The sequence below is a fragment of the Anomaloglossus baeobatrachus genome, chromosome 5, assembly GCF_048569485.1.
Source record: "Anomaloglossus baeobatrachus isolate aAnoBae1 chromosome 5, aAnoBae1.hap1, whole genome shotgun sequence".
NCBI classification, from domain to species: domain Eukaryota; kingdom Metazoa; phylum Chordata; class Amphibia; order Anura; family Aromobatidae; genus Anomaloglossus; species Anomaloglossus baeobatrachus.
In genome coordinates this window covers 6,612,656-6,630,257 of record NC_134357.1, presented here as the reverse complement: position 1 = coordinate 6,630,257, position 17,602 = coordinate 6,612,656, and the positions used below count along the sequence as shown (strand labels likewise).

The 17,602-nt window shown below is 55.8% G+C and overlaps 1 protein-coding gene across 29 annotated transcripts in view; it reads left to right on the top strand.

Annotated features, from left to right (window-relative positions):
* Positions 1 to 17,602, top strand: part of ATRNL1 (attractin like 1) — a 721,691-nt gene that overhangs the window by 114,614 nt on the left and 589,475 nt on the right. For all 29 annotated transcript variants that reach the window (XR_012754170.1, XR_012754182.1, XR_012754180.1 and 26 more), the window contains exons 8-10: positions 3,574 to 3,829; positions 6,501 to 6,684; positions 16,032 to 16,186. Coding sequence is in view for 1 of the 29 variants with exons in the window: in XM_075348149.1 (XP_075204264.1) it covers positions 3,574 to 3,829; positions 6,501 to 6,684; positions 16,032 to 16,186 (595 nt within the window). In the remaining 28 variants the exon portion in view is untranslated. The remainder of the gene's footprint in view (positions 1 to 3,573; positions 3,830 to 6,500; positions 6,685 to 16,031; positions 16,187 to 17,602) is intronic.

The following is a 17,602-nucleotide window of genomic DNA, read 5'->3' as shown; positions in this document are numbered from 1 at the left end:
ATATGGCCCTCCTCTCCACACACTCCGGTATATGGCCCTCCTCTCCACACTCCGGTATATGGCCCTCCTCTCCACACTCCGGTATATGGCCCTCCTCTCCACGCTCCGGTATATGGCCCTCCTCACCGCGCTCCGGTATATGGCCCTCCTCTCCACACTCCGGTATATGGCCCTCCTCGCCACACTCCGGTATATGGCCCTCCTCTCCACGCTCCGGTATATGGCCCTCCTCACCGCGCTCCGGTATATGGCCCTCCTCTCCACACTCCGGTATATGGCCCTCCTCGCCACACTCCGGTATATGGACCTCCTCTCCGCGCTCTGGTATATGGCCCTCCTCACCGCGCTCCGGTATATGGCCCTCCTCTCCACGCTCCGGTATATGGCCCTCCTCTCCCCACACTCCGGTATATGGGCCTCCTCTCCACACTCCGGTATATGGCCCTCCTCTCCACACTCTGGTATATGGCCCTCCTCTCCACGCTCCGGTATATGGCCCTCCTCTCCACGCTCCGGTATATGGCCCTCCTCTCCACGCTCCGGTATATGGCCCTCCTCTCCACCCTCCGGTATATGGCCCTCCTCTCCACGCTCCGGTATATGGCCCTCCTCTCCACGCTCCGGTATATGGCCCTCCTCTCCACGCTCCGGTATATGGCCCTCCTCTCCACGCTCCGGTATATGGCCCTCCTCTCCGCGCTCCGGTATATGGCCCTCCTCTCCACGCTCCGGTATATGGCCCTCCTCTCCCCACACTCCGGTATATGGGCCTCCTCTCCACACTCCGGTATATGGCCCTCCTCTCCACACTCTGGTATATGGCCCTCCTCTCCACGCTCCGGTATATGGCCCTCCTCTCCACGCTCCGGTATATGGCCCTCCTCTCCACGCTCCGGTATATGGCCCTCCTCTCCACCCTCCGGTATATGGCCCTCCTCTCCACCCTCCGGTATATGGCCCTCCTCTCCACGCTCCGGTATATGGCCCTCCTCTCCACGCTCCGGTATATGGCCCTCCTCTCCACGCTCCGGTATATGGCCCTCCTCTCCACACTCCGGTATATGGCCCTCCTCTCCACACTCCGGTATATGGCCCTCCTCTCCACACTCCGGTATATGGCCCTCCTCTCCACACTCCGGTATATGGCCCTCCTCTCCACACTCCGGTATATGGCCCTCCTCTCCACGCTCCGGTGCTCGTGTCCTCGTCTCGTTCTCAGCTCCGTCTTCCCGGTAAATCTTCATCTTGGCTCGGAGCCGTCGCTCTCTAAGACCTGATGTTTAATATCAGATTATGGCGGATGAATCGTGGTAATCCTCCGCCGCCATCTGCCTGTAATTACGCTCCGCGGGGGTCTTCTGTCCGGACTTATCAGGCCGCGCGTAGCGCCTTCAGAGCCGTCACTCGCGGAGGAGACGAGCGCCGCTGACACAACAAGAGGAAAGAGACAGTGATAAGCCCGTCCTTCCACACCACACTACTCCCATCCTCCTCCACAGCGCACGAGTACTCCTCCCATCCTCCTCCACAGCGCACTACTACTCCTCCCGTCCTCCTCCACAGCGCACGAGTACTCCTCCCATCCTCCTCCACAGCGCACGAGTACTCCTCCCATCCTCCTCCACAGCGCACGACTACTCCTCCCATCCTCCTCCACAGCGCACGACTACTCCTCCCATCCTCCTCCACAGCGCACGACTACTCCTCCCATCCTCCTCCACAGCGCACGACTACTCCTCCCGTCCTCCTCCACAGCGCACGATTACTCCTCCCATCCTGCTCCACAGCGCACGATTACTCCTCCCATCCTCCTCCACAGCACACGATTACTCCTCTCATCCTCCTCCACAGCACACGATTACTCCTCCCATCCTGCTCCACAGCGCACGACTACTCCTCCCATCCTCCTCCACAGCGCACGATTACTCCTCCCATCCTCGTCCACAGCGCACGACTACTTCTCCCATCCTCCTCCACAGCACACGAGTACTACTCCCGTCCTCCTCCACAGCGCACGACTACTCCTCCCATCCTCGTCCACAGCGCACAACTACTCCTCCATCCTCCTCCACACCGCACTACTACTCCCATCCTACTCCACAGCGCACGATTATTCCTCCCATCCTCGTCCACAGCGCACGACTACTCCTCCCATCCTCCTCCACAGCGCACGAGTGCTACTCCCGTCCTCCTCCACAGCGCACGATTACTCCTCCCATCCTCGTCCACAGCGCACAACTACTCCTCCATCCTCCTCCACACCGCACTACTACTCCCATCCTCCTCCACAGCGCACAACTACTCCTCCCATCCTCGTCCACAGCGCACGACTACTCCTCCCGTCCTCCTCCACAGCGCACGACTACTCCTCCCGTCCTCCTCCACAGCGCACGACTACTCCTCCCGTCCTCCTCCACAGCGCACGACTACTCCTCCCGTCCTCCTCCACAGCGCACGACTACTCCTCCCGTCCTCCTCCACAGCGCACGACTACTCCTCCCATCCTCGTCCACAGCGCACGACTACTCCTCCCATCCTCGTCCACAGCGCACGACTACTCCTCCCATCCTCCTCCACAGCGCACGAGTACTACTCCCGTCCTCCTCCACAGCGCACGATTACTCCTCCCATCCTCCTCCACAGCGCACGATTACTCCTCCCGTCCTCCTCCACAGCGCACGATTACTCCTCCCGTCCTCCTCCACAGCGCACGACTACTCCCGTCCTCCTCCACAGCGCACGAGTACTACTCCCGTCCTCCTCCACAGCGCACGATTACTCCTCCCATCCTCCTCCACAGCGCACGATTACTCCTCCCATCCTTGTCCACAGCGCACAACTACTCCTCCATCCTCCTCCACAGCGCACGACTACTCCTCCCATCCTCCTCCACAGCGCACAACTACTCCTCCCATCCTCGTCCACAGCGCACGACTACTCCTCCCATCCTCCTCCACAGCGCACGACTACTCCTCCCATCGTCCTCCACAGCGCACGACTACTCCTCCATCCTCCTCCACAGCGCACGACTACTCCTCCCGTCCTCCTCCACACCGCACTACTACTCCCATCCTCCTCCACACCGCACTACTCCTCCCGTCGTCCTCCACAGCGCACGACTACTCCTCCCGTCCTCCTCCACAGCGCACGACTACTCCTCCCGTCCTCCTCCACAGCGCACGACTACTCCTCCCATCCTCGTCCACAGCGCACAACTACTCCTCCATCCTCCTCCACAGCGCACGACTACTCCTCCCATCCTCCTCCACAGCGCACGACTACTCCTCCCATCCTCGTCCACAGCGCACAACTACTCCTCCATCCTCCTCCACAGCGCACGACTACTCCTCCCGTCCTCCTCCACAGCGCACGACTACTCCTCCCATCCTCCTCCACAGCGCACGACTACTCCTCCCATCCTCCTCCACACCGCACTACTACTCCCATCCTCCTCCACACCGCACTACTACTCCCATCCTCCTCCACACCGCACTACTACTCCCATCCTCCTCCACACCGCACTACTACTCCCATCCTCCTCCATGGTGTAATACGCTCCCGGTCTCTCTGCAGGATGAAATCTACATGTACGGAGGGAAGATCGAGGCCGGCGGGGGCAACGTCACCAACGAGCTCTGGGTGTTCGACATCTCCAGTAAGTCGTGGAGCACGCGGACGCCGATGGTGCTGAACCACGGGCAGCATTACGCGGTGGAGGGCCACACGGCGCACATCCTGGAGCTGGACAGCCGCGAGGTGGTGATGGTCATCATATTCGGCTACTCCTCAGTCTACGGCTACATCAGCAACGTCCAGGAGTATTACCTGCGTGAGTCCTGCGCTGACCGGGGGTCCGGGGGGAGGGAACACTCAGCTGCCGCAGACACAGGGTATACAAGTGTGGAGCAGACAGGTGCGGGAAGGTGAGACGGGGGGACACCAGGCGGGTGAAGACGGGGGGACACCAGGCGGGTGATGACGGGGGACACCGTGCAGGCAGGCGGGGGGGCAGTCACTGTGTACATTACTGATCCTGAGTTCCCTCCTGTATTATACTCCAGAGCTGCACTCACTATTCTGCTGGTGCAGTCACTGTGTACATACATTACATTACTGATCCTGTATTATACTCCAGAGCTGCACTCACTATTCTGCTGGTGCAGTCACTGTGTACATACATTACATTACTGATCCTGAGTTACCTCCTGTATTATATTCCAGAGCTGCGCTCACTATTCTGCTGGTGCAGTCACTGTGTACATACATTACTGATCCTGAGTTACCGCCTGTATTATACTCCAGAGCTGCGCTCACTGTTCTGCTGGTGCAGTCACTATGTACATACATTACTGATCCTGAGTTACCTCCTGTATTATACTCCGGAGCTGCACTCACTATTCTGCTGGTGCAGTCACTGTGTACATACATTACATTACTGATCCTGTATTATACCCCAGAGCTGCACTCACTATTCTGCTGGTGCAGTCACTGTGTACATACATTACATTACTGATCCTGAGTTACCTCCTGTATTATACTCCAGAGCTGCACTCACTATTCTGCTGGTGCAGTCACTGTGTACATACATTACTGATCCTGAGTTACCTCCTGCATTATACTCCGGAGCTGCACTCACTATTCTGCTGGTGCAGTCACTGTGTACATACATTACATTACTGATCCTGAGTTACCTCCTGCATTATACTCCGGAGCTGCGCTCACTGTTCTGCTAGTGCAGTCACTGTGTACATACATTACATTACTGATCCTGAGTTACCTCCTGTATTATACTCCAGAGCTGCAGTCACTATTCTGCTGGTGCAGTCACTGTGTACATACATTACTGATCCTGAGTTACCTCCTGCATTATACTCCGGAGCTGCACTCACTATTCTGCTAGTGCAGTCACTGTGTACATACATTACTGATCCTGAGTTACCTCCTGCATTATACTCCGGAGCTGCGCTCACTGTTCTGCTGGTGGACACATTGTGATGCACGTTATATTGGGCGCTGGCGGTTGGCTGTTGGGGGCTTCCCTCAGTATATTGGCCCCCGCCGCTCGCTGTGGATGATGCCAGGGAGATGAGTGCCCTTTCTTCCTGCGCGCTCAGTAATGGCTGCCAGCGCCGTCATAAATCTCCGGAGGGGAATTATATGGCGGGTTTTAGTAACTCGGCTCATAAAGCTTTTTCTTTTTTTCTCTTCAGTCCAGAGGGAAATTTATTTTGGTTTCGGTTAGAAATACCTCATAAAATCCCGGCCGCGCTGAGTGCGAGGCTCAAGGTGACTCGCGCCTCGTGGTGCGGCCGATCCTGCGAGCGGAGGGTGGGGGTTATACTGTGATATTCACAGCTCGGATTCCGCCAGTTCAGCCTCACACGTTACTATGTATCTCACCGGGTATTGTTATATATCACATATATCACAGCACGGGTCCGCTGCTGGTGGTCTGAGATGGTGACATCCCAGGTGGTGTGGAGTTAATGGTAACATCTCTGGTGGTCTGGGGTGGTGCAGGGATTTATGGTGACGTCCCTGGTGGTCTGGGGTGGTGCGGGGATTATGATTACATCCCTGGTGGTCTGGGGTGGTGCGGGGATTATGGTGACGTCCCTGGTCGTCTGGGTGGTGCGGGGATTATGGTGACGTCCCTGGTGGTCTGGGGTGGTGCGGGGATTTATGGTGACGTCCCTGGTGGTCTGGGGTGGTGCGGGGATTATGGTGACGTCCCTGGTGGTCTGGGGTGGTGCAGGGATTTATGGTGACGTCCCTGGTGGTCAGGGAGGTGCAGGGATTTATGGTGACGTCCCTGGTGGTCTGGGGTGGTGCGGGGATTATGATTACATCCCTGGTGGTCTGGGGTGGTTCGGGGATTATTGTGACGTCCCTGGTGGTCTGGGGTGGTTCGGGGATTATGGTGACATCCCTGGTGGTCTGGATGGTGTGGGGATTTATGGTGACGTCCCTGGTGGTCTGGGGTGGTTCGGGGATTATGGTGACGTCCCTGGTGGTCTGGGGTGGTTCGGGGATTATGGTGACGTCCCTGGTGGTCGGGGAGGTGCAGGGATTTATGGTGATGTCTCTGGTGGTCTGGGGTGGTGCAGGGATTTATGATGACGTCCCTGGTGGTCTGGGGTGGTGCGGGGATTATGGTGACGTCCCTGGTGGTCTGGGGTGGTGCGGGGATTATGGTGACGTCCCTGGTGGTCTGGGGTGGTGCGGGGATTATGGTGACGTCCCTGGTGGTCTGGGGTGGTGCGGGGATTATGGTGACGTCCCTGGTGGTCTTTTTTTATCAGGCCACGTCACTGACGTGTTCAGCATTTTATGACAATGCAGTAAAACTGCGACCTCTGACCCCAAATACGTGGCTCCCAGCAGCTGCAGAATAAGATGGCGGCGGTGGCAGCACAATCCCTCCGCTTCCGCCTGCTTGCTGATGGTTTCCTCAAACCTAACATCTTCTTGACTGTCTCCTTTCTATGGTTATTTTTTAGGGTCCAACACGTGGCAGGTGCCAGAGACGCGGGGGGCCATTGTGCAAGGAGGATACGGCCACACCAGCGTGTACGACCCCGTCACCAAGGCCGCGTACGTGCACGGAGGATACAAAGCTCTGCCGGGGAACAAGTACGGCCTCGTGGACGACCTATACCGATATGAAGTCAATGCCAGGACCTGGTGCGTTCACACACGGCAGTCACACCTCACAGCAGCAGGGTTGTTACAATGTATCCGCCTGATTAATCCTCCGTGTGTAGCACAGCAGCAGGGTTGTTACAATGTATCAGTCTGATTAATCCTCCGCGAGTCACAGCAGCAGGGTTGTTACAATGTATCAGTCTGATTAATCCTCCGCGTGTAGCACAGCAGCAGGGTTGTTACAATGTATCAGTCTGATTAATCCTCCGCGTGTAGCTCAGCAGCAGGGTTGTTACAATGTATCTGTCTGATTATTCCTCCGTGTGTAGCACAGCAGCAGGGTTGTTACAATGTATCAGTCTGATTAATCCTCCGCGAGTCACAGCAGCAGGGTTGTTACAATGTATCAGTCTGATTAATCCTCCGCGTGTAGCTCAGCAGCAGGGTTGTTACAATGTATCAGTCTGATTAATCCTCCGTGTGTAGCACAGCAGCAGGGTTGTTACAATGTATCTGTCTGATTAATCCTCAGTGTGTAGCACAGCAGCAGGGTTGTTACAATGTATCTGATTAATCCTCCGCGTGTAGCACAGCAGCAGGGTTGTTACAATGTATCAGTCTGATTAATCCTCCGCGTGTAGCTCAGCAGCAGGGTTGTTACAATGTATCTGTCTGATTATTCCTCCGTGTGTAGCACAGCAGCAGGGTTGTTACAATGTATCAGTCTGATTAATCCTCCGCGTGTAGCTCAGCAGCAGGGTTGTTACAATGTATCAGTCTGATTAATCCTCCGCGTGTAGCACAGCAGCAGGGTTGTTACAATGTATCTGTCTGATTAATCCTCCGTGTGTAGCACAGCAGCAGGGTTGTTACAATGTATCCGTCTGATTAATCCTCCGCGTGTAGCACAGCAGCAGGGTTGTTACAATGTATCCGCCTGATTAATCCTCCGCGTGTAGCACAGCAGCAGGGTTGTTACAATGTATCTGTCTGATTAATCCTCCGCGTGTAGCACAGCAGCAGGGTTGTTACAATGTATCAGTCTGATTAATCCTCCGTGTGTAGCTCAGCAGCAGGGTTGTTACAATGTATCAGTCTGATTAATCCTCCGTGTGTAGCACAGCAGCAGGGTTGTTACAATGTATCCGTCTGATTAATCCTCCGTGTGTAGCACAGCAGCAGGGTTGTTACAATGTATGTCTGATTAATCCTCCGCGTGTAGCTCAGCAGCAGGGTTGTTACAATGTATCAGTCTGATTATTCCTCCGTGTGTAGCACAGCAGCAGGGTTGTTACAATGTATCAGTCTGATTAATCCTCCGCGTGTAGCACAGCAGCAGGGTTGTTACAATGTATCTGTCTGATTATTCCTCCGTGTGTAGCACAGCAGCAGGGTTGTTAAAATGTATCAGTCTGATTAATCCTCCGTGTGTAGCACAGCAGCAGGGTTGTTACAATGTATCAGTCTGACTAATCCTCCGTTTGTAGCACAGCAGCAGGGTTGTTACAATGTATCTGTCTGATTAATCCTCCGTGTGTAGCACAGCAGCAGGGTTGTTACAATGTATCAGTCTGACTAATCCTCCGTGTGTAGCACAGCAGCAGGGTTGTTACAATGTATCAGTCTGACTAATCCTCTGTGTGTAGCACAGCAGCAGGGTTGTTACAATGTATCCGTCTGATTAATCCTCCGCATGTAGCACAGCAGCAGGGTTGTGACAATGTATCAGTCTGATTAATCCTCCGTGTGTAGCACAGCAGCAGGGTTGTTACAATGTATCAGTCTGACTAATCCTCCGTTTGTAGCACAGCAGCAGGGTTGTTACAATGTATCTGTCTGATTAATCCTCCGTGTGTAGCTCAGCAGCAGGGTTGTGACAATGTATCAGTCTGATTAATCCTCCGTGTGTAGCACAGCAGCAGGGTTGTTACAATGTATCAGTCTGACTAATCCTCCGTGTGTAGCACAGCAGCAGGGTTGTTACAATGTATCAGTCTGACTAATCCTCCGTGTGTAGCACAGCAGCAGGGTTGTTACAATGTATCAGTCTGACTAATCCGTGTGTAGCACAGCAGCAGGGTTGTTACAATGTATCAGTCTGACTAATCCTCTGTGTGTAGCACAGCAGCAGGGTTGTTACAATGTATCAGTCTGACTAATCCTCCGTGTGTAGCACAGCAGCAGGGTTGTTACAATGTATCAGTCTGATTAATCCTCCGTGTGTAGCTCAGCAGCAGGGTTGTTACAATGTATCAGTCTGATTAATCCTCCACGTGTAGCTCAGCAGCAGGGTTGTTACAATGTATCTGTCTGATTAATCCTCCGTGTGTAGCACAGCAGCAGGGTTGTTACAATGTATCAGTCTGACTAATCCTCCGTGTGTAGCACAGCAGCAGGGTTGTTACAATGTATCAGTCTGACTAATCCTCAGTGTGTAGCACAGCAGCAGGGTTGTTACAATGTATCAGTCTGATTAATCCTCCACGTGTAGCTCAGCAGCAGGGTTGTTACAATGTATCAGTCTGATTAATCCTCCGTGTGTAGCACAGCAGCAGGGTTGTTACAATGTATCTGTCTGATTAATCCTCCGTGTGTAGCTCAGCAGCAGGGTTGTTACAATGTATCAGTCTGACTAATCCTCCGTGTGTAGCACAGCAGCAGGGTTGTTACAATGTATCTGATTAATCCTCCGTGTGTAGCACAGCAGCAGGGTTGTTACAATGTATCTGTCTGATTAATCCTCAGTGTGTAGCACAGCAGCAGGGTTGTTACAATGTATCAGTCTGATTAATCCTCCACGTGTAGCACAGCAGCAGGGTTGTTACAATGTATCAGTGCAGAGACGGGCTTTAGTCCGGAGCCCGGGCTGCTGATATCAGGCCGCATTGTCTGGATAGAATGGAACAAACCCTCAGGGATTTCCAGAGGTTTTTTTTTAAATTCTTTTCTTTTGCTTAAATTTAGGAATTTTGGCCTAAAAATTATTTTTACAGCTCATTCTGCAGCCGACAGCAGTCAGCATTCTGCGAGGAGCTCACTGACGGACCCTCAGCTCATTCTGCAGCCGGCAGCAGTCAGCATTCTGCGAGGAGCTCACTGACGGACCCTCAGCTCATTCTGCAGCCGACAGCAGTCAGCACTCTGCGAGGAGCTCACTGACGGACCCTCAGCTCATTCTGCAGCCGGCAGCAGTCAGCACTCTGCGAGGAGCTCACTGACGGACCCTCAGCTCATTCTGCAGCCGGCAGCAGTCAGCATTCTGCGAGGAGCTCACTGACGGACCCTCAGCTCATTCTGCAGCCGGCAGCAGTCAGCACTCTGCGAGGAGCTCACTGACGGCCCCTCAGCTCATTCTGCAGCCGGCAGCAGTCAGCACTCTGCGAGGAGCTCACTGACGGACCCTCAGCTCATTCTGCAGCCAGCAGCAGTCAGCACTCTGCACTCTGCGAGGAGCTCACTGACGGACCCTCAGCTCATTCTGCAGCCGGCAGCAGTCAGCACTCTGCGAGGAGCTCACTGACGGATTCTCAGCTCATTCTGCAGCCGGCAGCAGTCAGCACTCTGCGAGGAGCTCACTGACGGACCCTCAGCTCATTCTGCAGCCGGCAGCAGTCAGCACTCTGCGAGGAGCTCACTGACGGACCCTCAGCTCATTCTGCAGCCGGCAGCAGTCAGCACTCTGCGAGGAGCTCACTGACGGACCCTCAGCTCATTCTGCAGCCGGCAGCAGTCAGCACTCTGCGAGGAGCTCACTGACGGACCCTCAGCTCGTTCTGCAGCCGGCAGCAGTCAGCACTCTGCGAGGAGCTCACTGACGGACCCTCAGCTCGTTCTGCAGCCGGCAGCAGTCAGCACTCTGCGAGGAGCTCACTGATGGACCCTCAGCTCATTCTGCAGCAGTCAGCACTCTGCGAGGAGCTCACTGATGGACCCTCAGCTCATTCTGCAGCCGGCCGCAGTCAGCACTCTGCGAGGAGCTCACTGACGGACCCTCAGCTCATTCTGCAGCCGGCAGCAGTCAGCACTCTGCGAGGAGCTCACTGACGGACCCTCAGCTCATTCTGCAGCCGGCAGCAGTCAGCACTCTGCGAGGAGCTCACTGACGGACCCTCAGCTCATTCTGCAGCCGGCAGCAGTCAGCACTCTGCGAGGAGCTCACTGACGGACCCTCAGCTCATTCTGCAGCCGGCAGCAGTCAGCACTCTGCGAGGAGCTCACTGACGGACCCTCAGCTCGTTCTGCAGCCGGCAGCAGTCAGCACTCTGCGAGGAGCTCACTGACGGACCCTCAGCTCGTTCTGCAGCCGGCAGCAGTCAGCACTCTGCGAGGAGCTCACTGATGGACCCTCAGCTCATTCTGCAGCAGTCAGCACTCTGCGAGGAGCTCACTGATGGACCCTCAGCTCATTCTGCAGCCGGCCGCAGTCAGCACTCTGCGAGGAGCTCACTGACGGACCCTCAGCTCATTCTGCAGCCGGCAGCAGTCAGCACTCTGCGAGGAGCTCACTGACGGACCCTCAGCTCATTCTGCAGCACTCTGCGAGGCTTTATAATGAAAACCAACTGCAAAAAGAATCTCAGCCCCAAAATACACAAATATAAGAAAAACAATTGCTCTGTCAGGTGGGATTATTGCAGCCCCTGATGGGTGACAGGTGGCAGGGGTCTGACAATGGGGAGGGATTGAAGCGTGAGGCCCTGGCAGGTGGGATTATTGCAGCCCCTGATGCGTGACTGGTGGCAGGGGTCTGACAATGGGGAGGGATTGAAGCGTGAGGCCCTGGCAGGTGGGATTATCGCAGCCCCTGATGGGTGACTGGTGGCAGGGGTCTGACAATGGGGAGGATTGAAGCGTGAGGCCCTGGCAGGTGGGATTATCGCAGCCCTTGATGGGTGACAGGTGGCAGCGGTCTGACAATGGGGAGGGATTGAAGCGTGAGGCCCTGGCAGGTGGGATTATTGCAGCCCCTGATGGGTGACAGGTGGCAGCGGTCTGACAATGGGGAGGGATTGAAGCGTGAGGCCCTGGCAGGTGGGATTATCGCAGCCCCTGATGGGTGACTGGTGGCAGGGGTCTGACAATGGGGAGGATTGAAGCGTGAGTCCCTGGCAGGTGGGATTATCGCAGCCCCTGATGGGTGACAGGTGGCAGCGGTCTGACAATGGGGAGGGATTGAAGCGTGAGGCCCTGGCAGGTGGGATTATTGCAGCCCCTGATGGGTGACTGGTGGCAGGGGTCTGACAATGGGGAGGGATTGAAGCGTGAGGCCCTGGCAGGTGGGATTATCGCAGCCCCTGATGGGTGACTGGTGGCAGGGGTCTGACAATGGGGAGGATTGAAGCGTGAGGCCCTGGCAGGTGGGATTATCGCAGCCCCTGATGGGTGACAGGTGGCAGCGGTCTGACAATGGGGAGGGATTGAAGCGTGAGGCCCTGGCAGGTGGGATTATCGCAGCCCCTGATGGGTGACTGGTGGCAGGGGTCTGACAATGGGGAGGGATTGAAGCGTGAGGCCCTGGTAGGTGGGATTATCGCAGCCCCTGATGGGTGACTGGTGGCAGGGGTCTGACAATGGGGAGGATTGAAGCGTGAGGCCCTGGCAGGTGGGATTATCGCAGCCCTTGATGGGTGACAGGTGGCAGCGGTCTGACAATGGGGAGGGATTGAAGCGTGAGGCCCTGGCAGGTGGGATTATTGCAGCCCCTCATGGGTGACAGGTGGCAGCGGTCTGACAATGGGGAGGGATTGAAGCGTGAGGCCCTGGCAGGTGGGATTATTGCAGCCCCTGATGGGTGACTGGTGGCAGGGGTCTGACAATGGGGAGGGATTGAAGCGTGAGGCCCTGGCAGGTGGGATTATCGCAGCCCCTGATGGGTGACTGGTGGCAGGGGTCTGACAATGGGGAGGATTGAAGCGTGAGGCCCTGGCAGGTGGGATTATCGCAGCCCCTGATGGGTGACAGGTGGCAGCGGTCTGACAATGGGGAGGGATTGAAGCGTGAGGCCCTGGCAGGTGGGATTATCGCAGCCCCTGATGGGTGACAGGTGGCAGCGGTCTGACAATGGGGAGGGATTGAAGCGTGAGGCCCTGGCAGGTGGGATTATTGCAGCCCCTCATGGGTGACAGGTGGCAGCGGTCTGACAATGGGGAGGGATTGAAGCGTGAGGCCCTGGCAGGTGGGATTATTGCAGCCCCTGATGGGTGACTGGTGGCAGGGGTCTGACAATGGGGAGGGATTGAAGCGTGAGGCCCTGGCAGGTGGGATTATCGCAGCCCCTGATGGGTGACTGGTGGCAGGGGTCTGACAATGGGGAGGGATTGAAGCGTGAGGCCCTGGCAGGTGGGATTATCGCAGCCCCTGATGGGTGACAGGTGGCAGCGGTCTGACAATGGGGAGGGATTGAAGCGTGAGGCCCTGGCAGGTGGGATTATCGCAGCCCCTGATGGGTGACTGGTGGCAGGGGTCTGACAATGGGGAGGATTGAAGCGTGAGGCCCTGGCAGGTGGGATTATCGCAGCCCCTGATGGGTGACTGGTGGCAGGGGTCTGACAATGGGGAGGGATTGAAGCGTGAGGCCCTGGCAGGTGGGATTATCGCAGCCCCTGATGGGTGACAGGTGGCAGCGGTCTGACAATGGGGAGGGATTGAAGCGTGAGGCCCTGGCAGGTGGGATTATCGCAGCCCCTGATGGGTGACAGGTGGCAGGGGTCTGACAATGGGGAGGATTGAAGCGTGAGGCCCTGGCAGGTGGGATTATCGCAGCCCCTGATGGGTGACAGGTGGCAGCGGTCTGACAATGGGGAGGGATTGAAGCGTGAGGCCCTGGCAGGTGGGATTATCGCAGCCCCTGATGGGTGACAGGTGGCAGCGGTCTGACAATGGGGAGGGATTGAAGCGTGAGGCCCTGGCAGGTGGGATTATCGCAGCCCCTGATGGGTGACAGGGGGCAGGGGCCTGACAATGGGGAGGATTGAAGCGTCAGGCCCTGGCAGGTGGGATTATCGCAGCCCCTGATGGGTGACAGGGGGCAGGGGCCTGACAATGGGGAGGATTGAAGCGTGAGGCCCTGGCAGGTGGGATTATCGCAGCCCCTGATGGGTGACTGGTGGCAGGGGTCTGACAATGGGGAGGATTGAAGCGTGAGGCCCTGGCAGGTGGGTGCCGGGAGCCACAGGGGGTCTGTACTGGGGGGCAGCCTCACATTGTAGACACGGCGCTATCCGCAGGATGTGTGTCACAGTCAGTTAGTTTGTATTGCGGCCGTTAGGAGTCCAGTGGGCGGAGCCTCTGTGATTGACAGCTGCCTGTGACCGCCCTGTGGACTCCTCGGCATAGGAGCAGCACTTTGAGTGATACTGAATCCTCTCTACCTGTAGATGAAGCTTCTGCGCTGCCTCCTGTGCCCTGCGGAGCGGTGCAGAGGCCGGAGTCCAGCTGTGCAGGGGTTAACGAGGCGTGCAGGAGCGCACATCTGCCGTTTGCATTGCAGACATGGGATTAGATTGCACAAACACCGCCCGTGACCGCGGATCCAGCTCAGACTGTCCGCAGCGGCTCGCGCTGACCTTTTCTTCTGATTACGCTCCGTCTCTCGCACCGTTCTCATTCACTGCGGGGGCCGGAGCCCGGGGGGAAACATTGAGGACGAGGCTCCTGATGGGCTGAAGTTAGGGGGGGCCGCGATGGACAGTCCAGGGGGGGGAGCCAGCGAATCCTCCAGGGGTTGTGCCTTCCCCTTTAAGAAGCACTTGTGGGGCGCAGGATTCCGGGGTGTCGCACCACTGGTCATCCGCACATTCTCTGCTAGACACACAGATGATTAACCCCCGGAGCAGCGCTCACTGACCGGACGTTTATCAGTGTGACATCACCTCTGGGCAAGAATTAAGCAAATCTGTTACCCCAGAAAGGGCAGCTGTGGCCCCGGGCCCCCGACCTTTCCCATGAGGCCGCGCGTGCAGGAAACTTGCCGCATTGATTCTCCCCGGCGGGGTCTCTTCACACTGTGACCTTTTTAGTTGCCGTTTTCCTCGGTGCGGTGGGTCAGAGGCCTCGCGGGGTCTCCCCCGGAATCTGCACCAGCCGCCTGCAAACTGCTGCTCTGCGCACACCTCTGCTTGTTGTCAGTGAATGGGAAGAATAACCTTCCCGACCTAAGACGTCTCACAGCTGAGGGTTTGTTACTAATCACATCCAGTCCAGATAATCGTCACCCTGGAGCCCAGACCAGAGAACAGAAGTAAGAATGCTGCTCTGGAGGTAACAAAAGATAGAGAACAGAAGTAAGAATGCTGCTCTGGAGGTAACAAAAGATAGAGAACAGAAGTAAGAATGCTGCTCTGGAGCTGGCAGAAGATAGAGAACAGAAGTAAGAATGCTGCTCTGGAGGTAACAAAAGATAGAGAACAGAAGTAAGAATGCTGCTCTGGAGCTGGCAGAAGATAGAGAACAGAAGTAAGAATGCTGCTCTGGAGCTGGCAGAAGATAGAGAACAGAAGTAAGAATGCTGCTCTGGAGCTGGCAGAAGCCGTGTCACTGAATCCACTGGCATTGTAGGTAAGGTGCTGGCACTGTGTTTAGCTCCCCGCACACTGTAGCACACCCTGTGCTGTGCTGGGTCAGTGCGGCTCATCATGCACAGTCTTCGTTCAGTGCCGGTGTGCAGCGGCTCATCATGCACAGTCTTCGTTCAGTGCCGGTGTGCAGCGGCTCATCATGCACAGTCTTCGTTCAGTGCCGGTGTGCAGCGGCTCATCATGCACAGTCTTCGTTCAGTGCCGGTGTGCAGCGGCTCATCATACACAGTCTTCGTTCAGTGCCGGTGTGCAGCGGCTCATCATGCACAGTCTTCGTTCAGTGCCGGTGTGCAGCGGCTCATCATGCACAGTCTTTGTTCAGTGCCGGTGTGCAGCGGCTCATCATGCACAGTCTTCGTTCAGTGCCGGTGTGCAGCGGCTCATCATACACAGTCTTCGTTCAGTGCCGGTGTGCAGCGGCTCATCATGCACAGTCTTCGTTCAGTGCCGGTGTGCAGCGGCTCATCATGCACAGTCTTCGTTCAGTGCCGGTGTGCAGCGGCTCATCATGCACAGTCTTTGTTCAGTGCCGGTGTGCAGCGGCTCATCATGCACAGTCTTCGTTCAGTGCCGGTGTGCAGCGGCTCATCATGCACAGTCTTCGTTCAGTGCCGGTGTGCAGCGGCTCATCATGCACAGTCTTCGTTCAGTGCCGGTGTGCAGCGGCTCATCATGCACAGTCTTCGTTCAGTGCCGGTGTGCAGCGGCTCATCATGCACAGTCTTCGTTCAGTGCCGGTGTGCAGAGTTCCTGAGCACTTAGTGTCTGTAGCTGCTGGTTACATGTTGACCTTTTCCCTTCTCTTTCCAGGACGATCCTGAAGGAGAGCGGCCTGTCCCGGTACCTGCACTCCGCGGTGCTGATCAGCGGCGCCATGCTGGTGTTTGGCGGTAATACACATAACGACACATCCCTGAGCAACGGCGCCAAGTGCTTCTCCGCGGACTTCCTGGCCTATGACATCGGTGAGTCTGCGCCCAGGGTTCAGATTAGGAATTAACCCTTTTCCTGCTGCTCCTCTATTTATAATCCACGAAAATTCTTGTAATCCGGCACTTCTGCAACTAAACTGACGTGAAAGCAGAATAGTGACTGCAGCTGTGGGGGTGACTGGAGGATAATACACAATGTAAGAGCAGAATAGTGAGTGCAGCTCTGGAGGGGACTGGAGGATAATACACAATGTAAGAGCAGAATAGTGAGTGCAGCTCTGGAGGTGACCAGAGGATAAGATAAGATCTAATAGCAGAATACGGTAGTGACTGCAGCTCTGGAGGGGACTGGAGGATTAAACACGATGTAACAGCAGAATAGTGACTGCAGCTGTGGAGGTGACTGGAGGATAATACACAATGTAATAGCAGAATAGTGAGTGCAGCTCTGGAGGTGACTGGAGGATAAGACACAATGTAACGGCAGAATAGTGACTGCAGCTGTGGAGGTGACTGGAGGATAATACACAATGTAATAGCAGAATAGTGAGTGCAGCTCTGGAGGTGACTGGAGGATAATACACAATGTAATAGCAGAATAGTGAGTGCAGCTCTGGAGGTGAGTGAAGGATAAGACATGATGTAATAGCAGAATAGTGACTGCAGCTCTGGAGGTGAGTGGAGGATAATACACAATGTAATAGCAGAATAGTGAGTGCAGCTGTGGAGGTGAGTGGAGGATAATACACAATGTAATAGCAGAATAGTGACTGCAGCTCTGGAGGTGAGTAGAGGATAAGACACAATGTAATAGCAGAATAGTGACTGCAGCTCTGGAGGTGACTGGAGGATAATATACAATGTAATAGCAGAGTAGTGAGTGCAGCTGTGGAGGGGAGTGGAGCATGTATTCTGGATGATGGCCGTTCTTTGCCCGGCGCTCGTCTGTGCTATTACCGGCTAATTGGCCACTTTCTGCAGCCCTGGTAGCCCGCGTTTCCCATAATCCCCTGCACAATGGTGGGGGAGGGGCAGGTAATGGATGCTGTTGGACAATGCGGCTGTTGCTTTCCCGCTTCACCCGTTCCTTTCTGTGGATAGTGATTTATGTCGCACTTGTCATTGTCACTTGCACCCGGGGAAGGCGCGAGCCGATGTTTTCTGTGCGGCTTTGCGGCTGCGGACCATTGTGCGGCTTCATTCTCTGCCGTTATTAGGAGCTTTTCTGCGGCTCGGATCGTGCGCGGTAATAACGGTGATCAGCGAGCACTCCACCGCCATTAATGGGAAGCTTGATTAACTGGGAATGGCGAGAAGCGCTGCCCGCGCCGCGGCGGATGGTGGCGGAGGAGCGTCCGCAGCAATCAGCGCCAAGCGGCTAATTCTCCTCTGGTAAAAGCCTCATTAATCGCGCTCCTCCAATATCGGAGCACTTCATCCCATTAACTC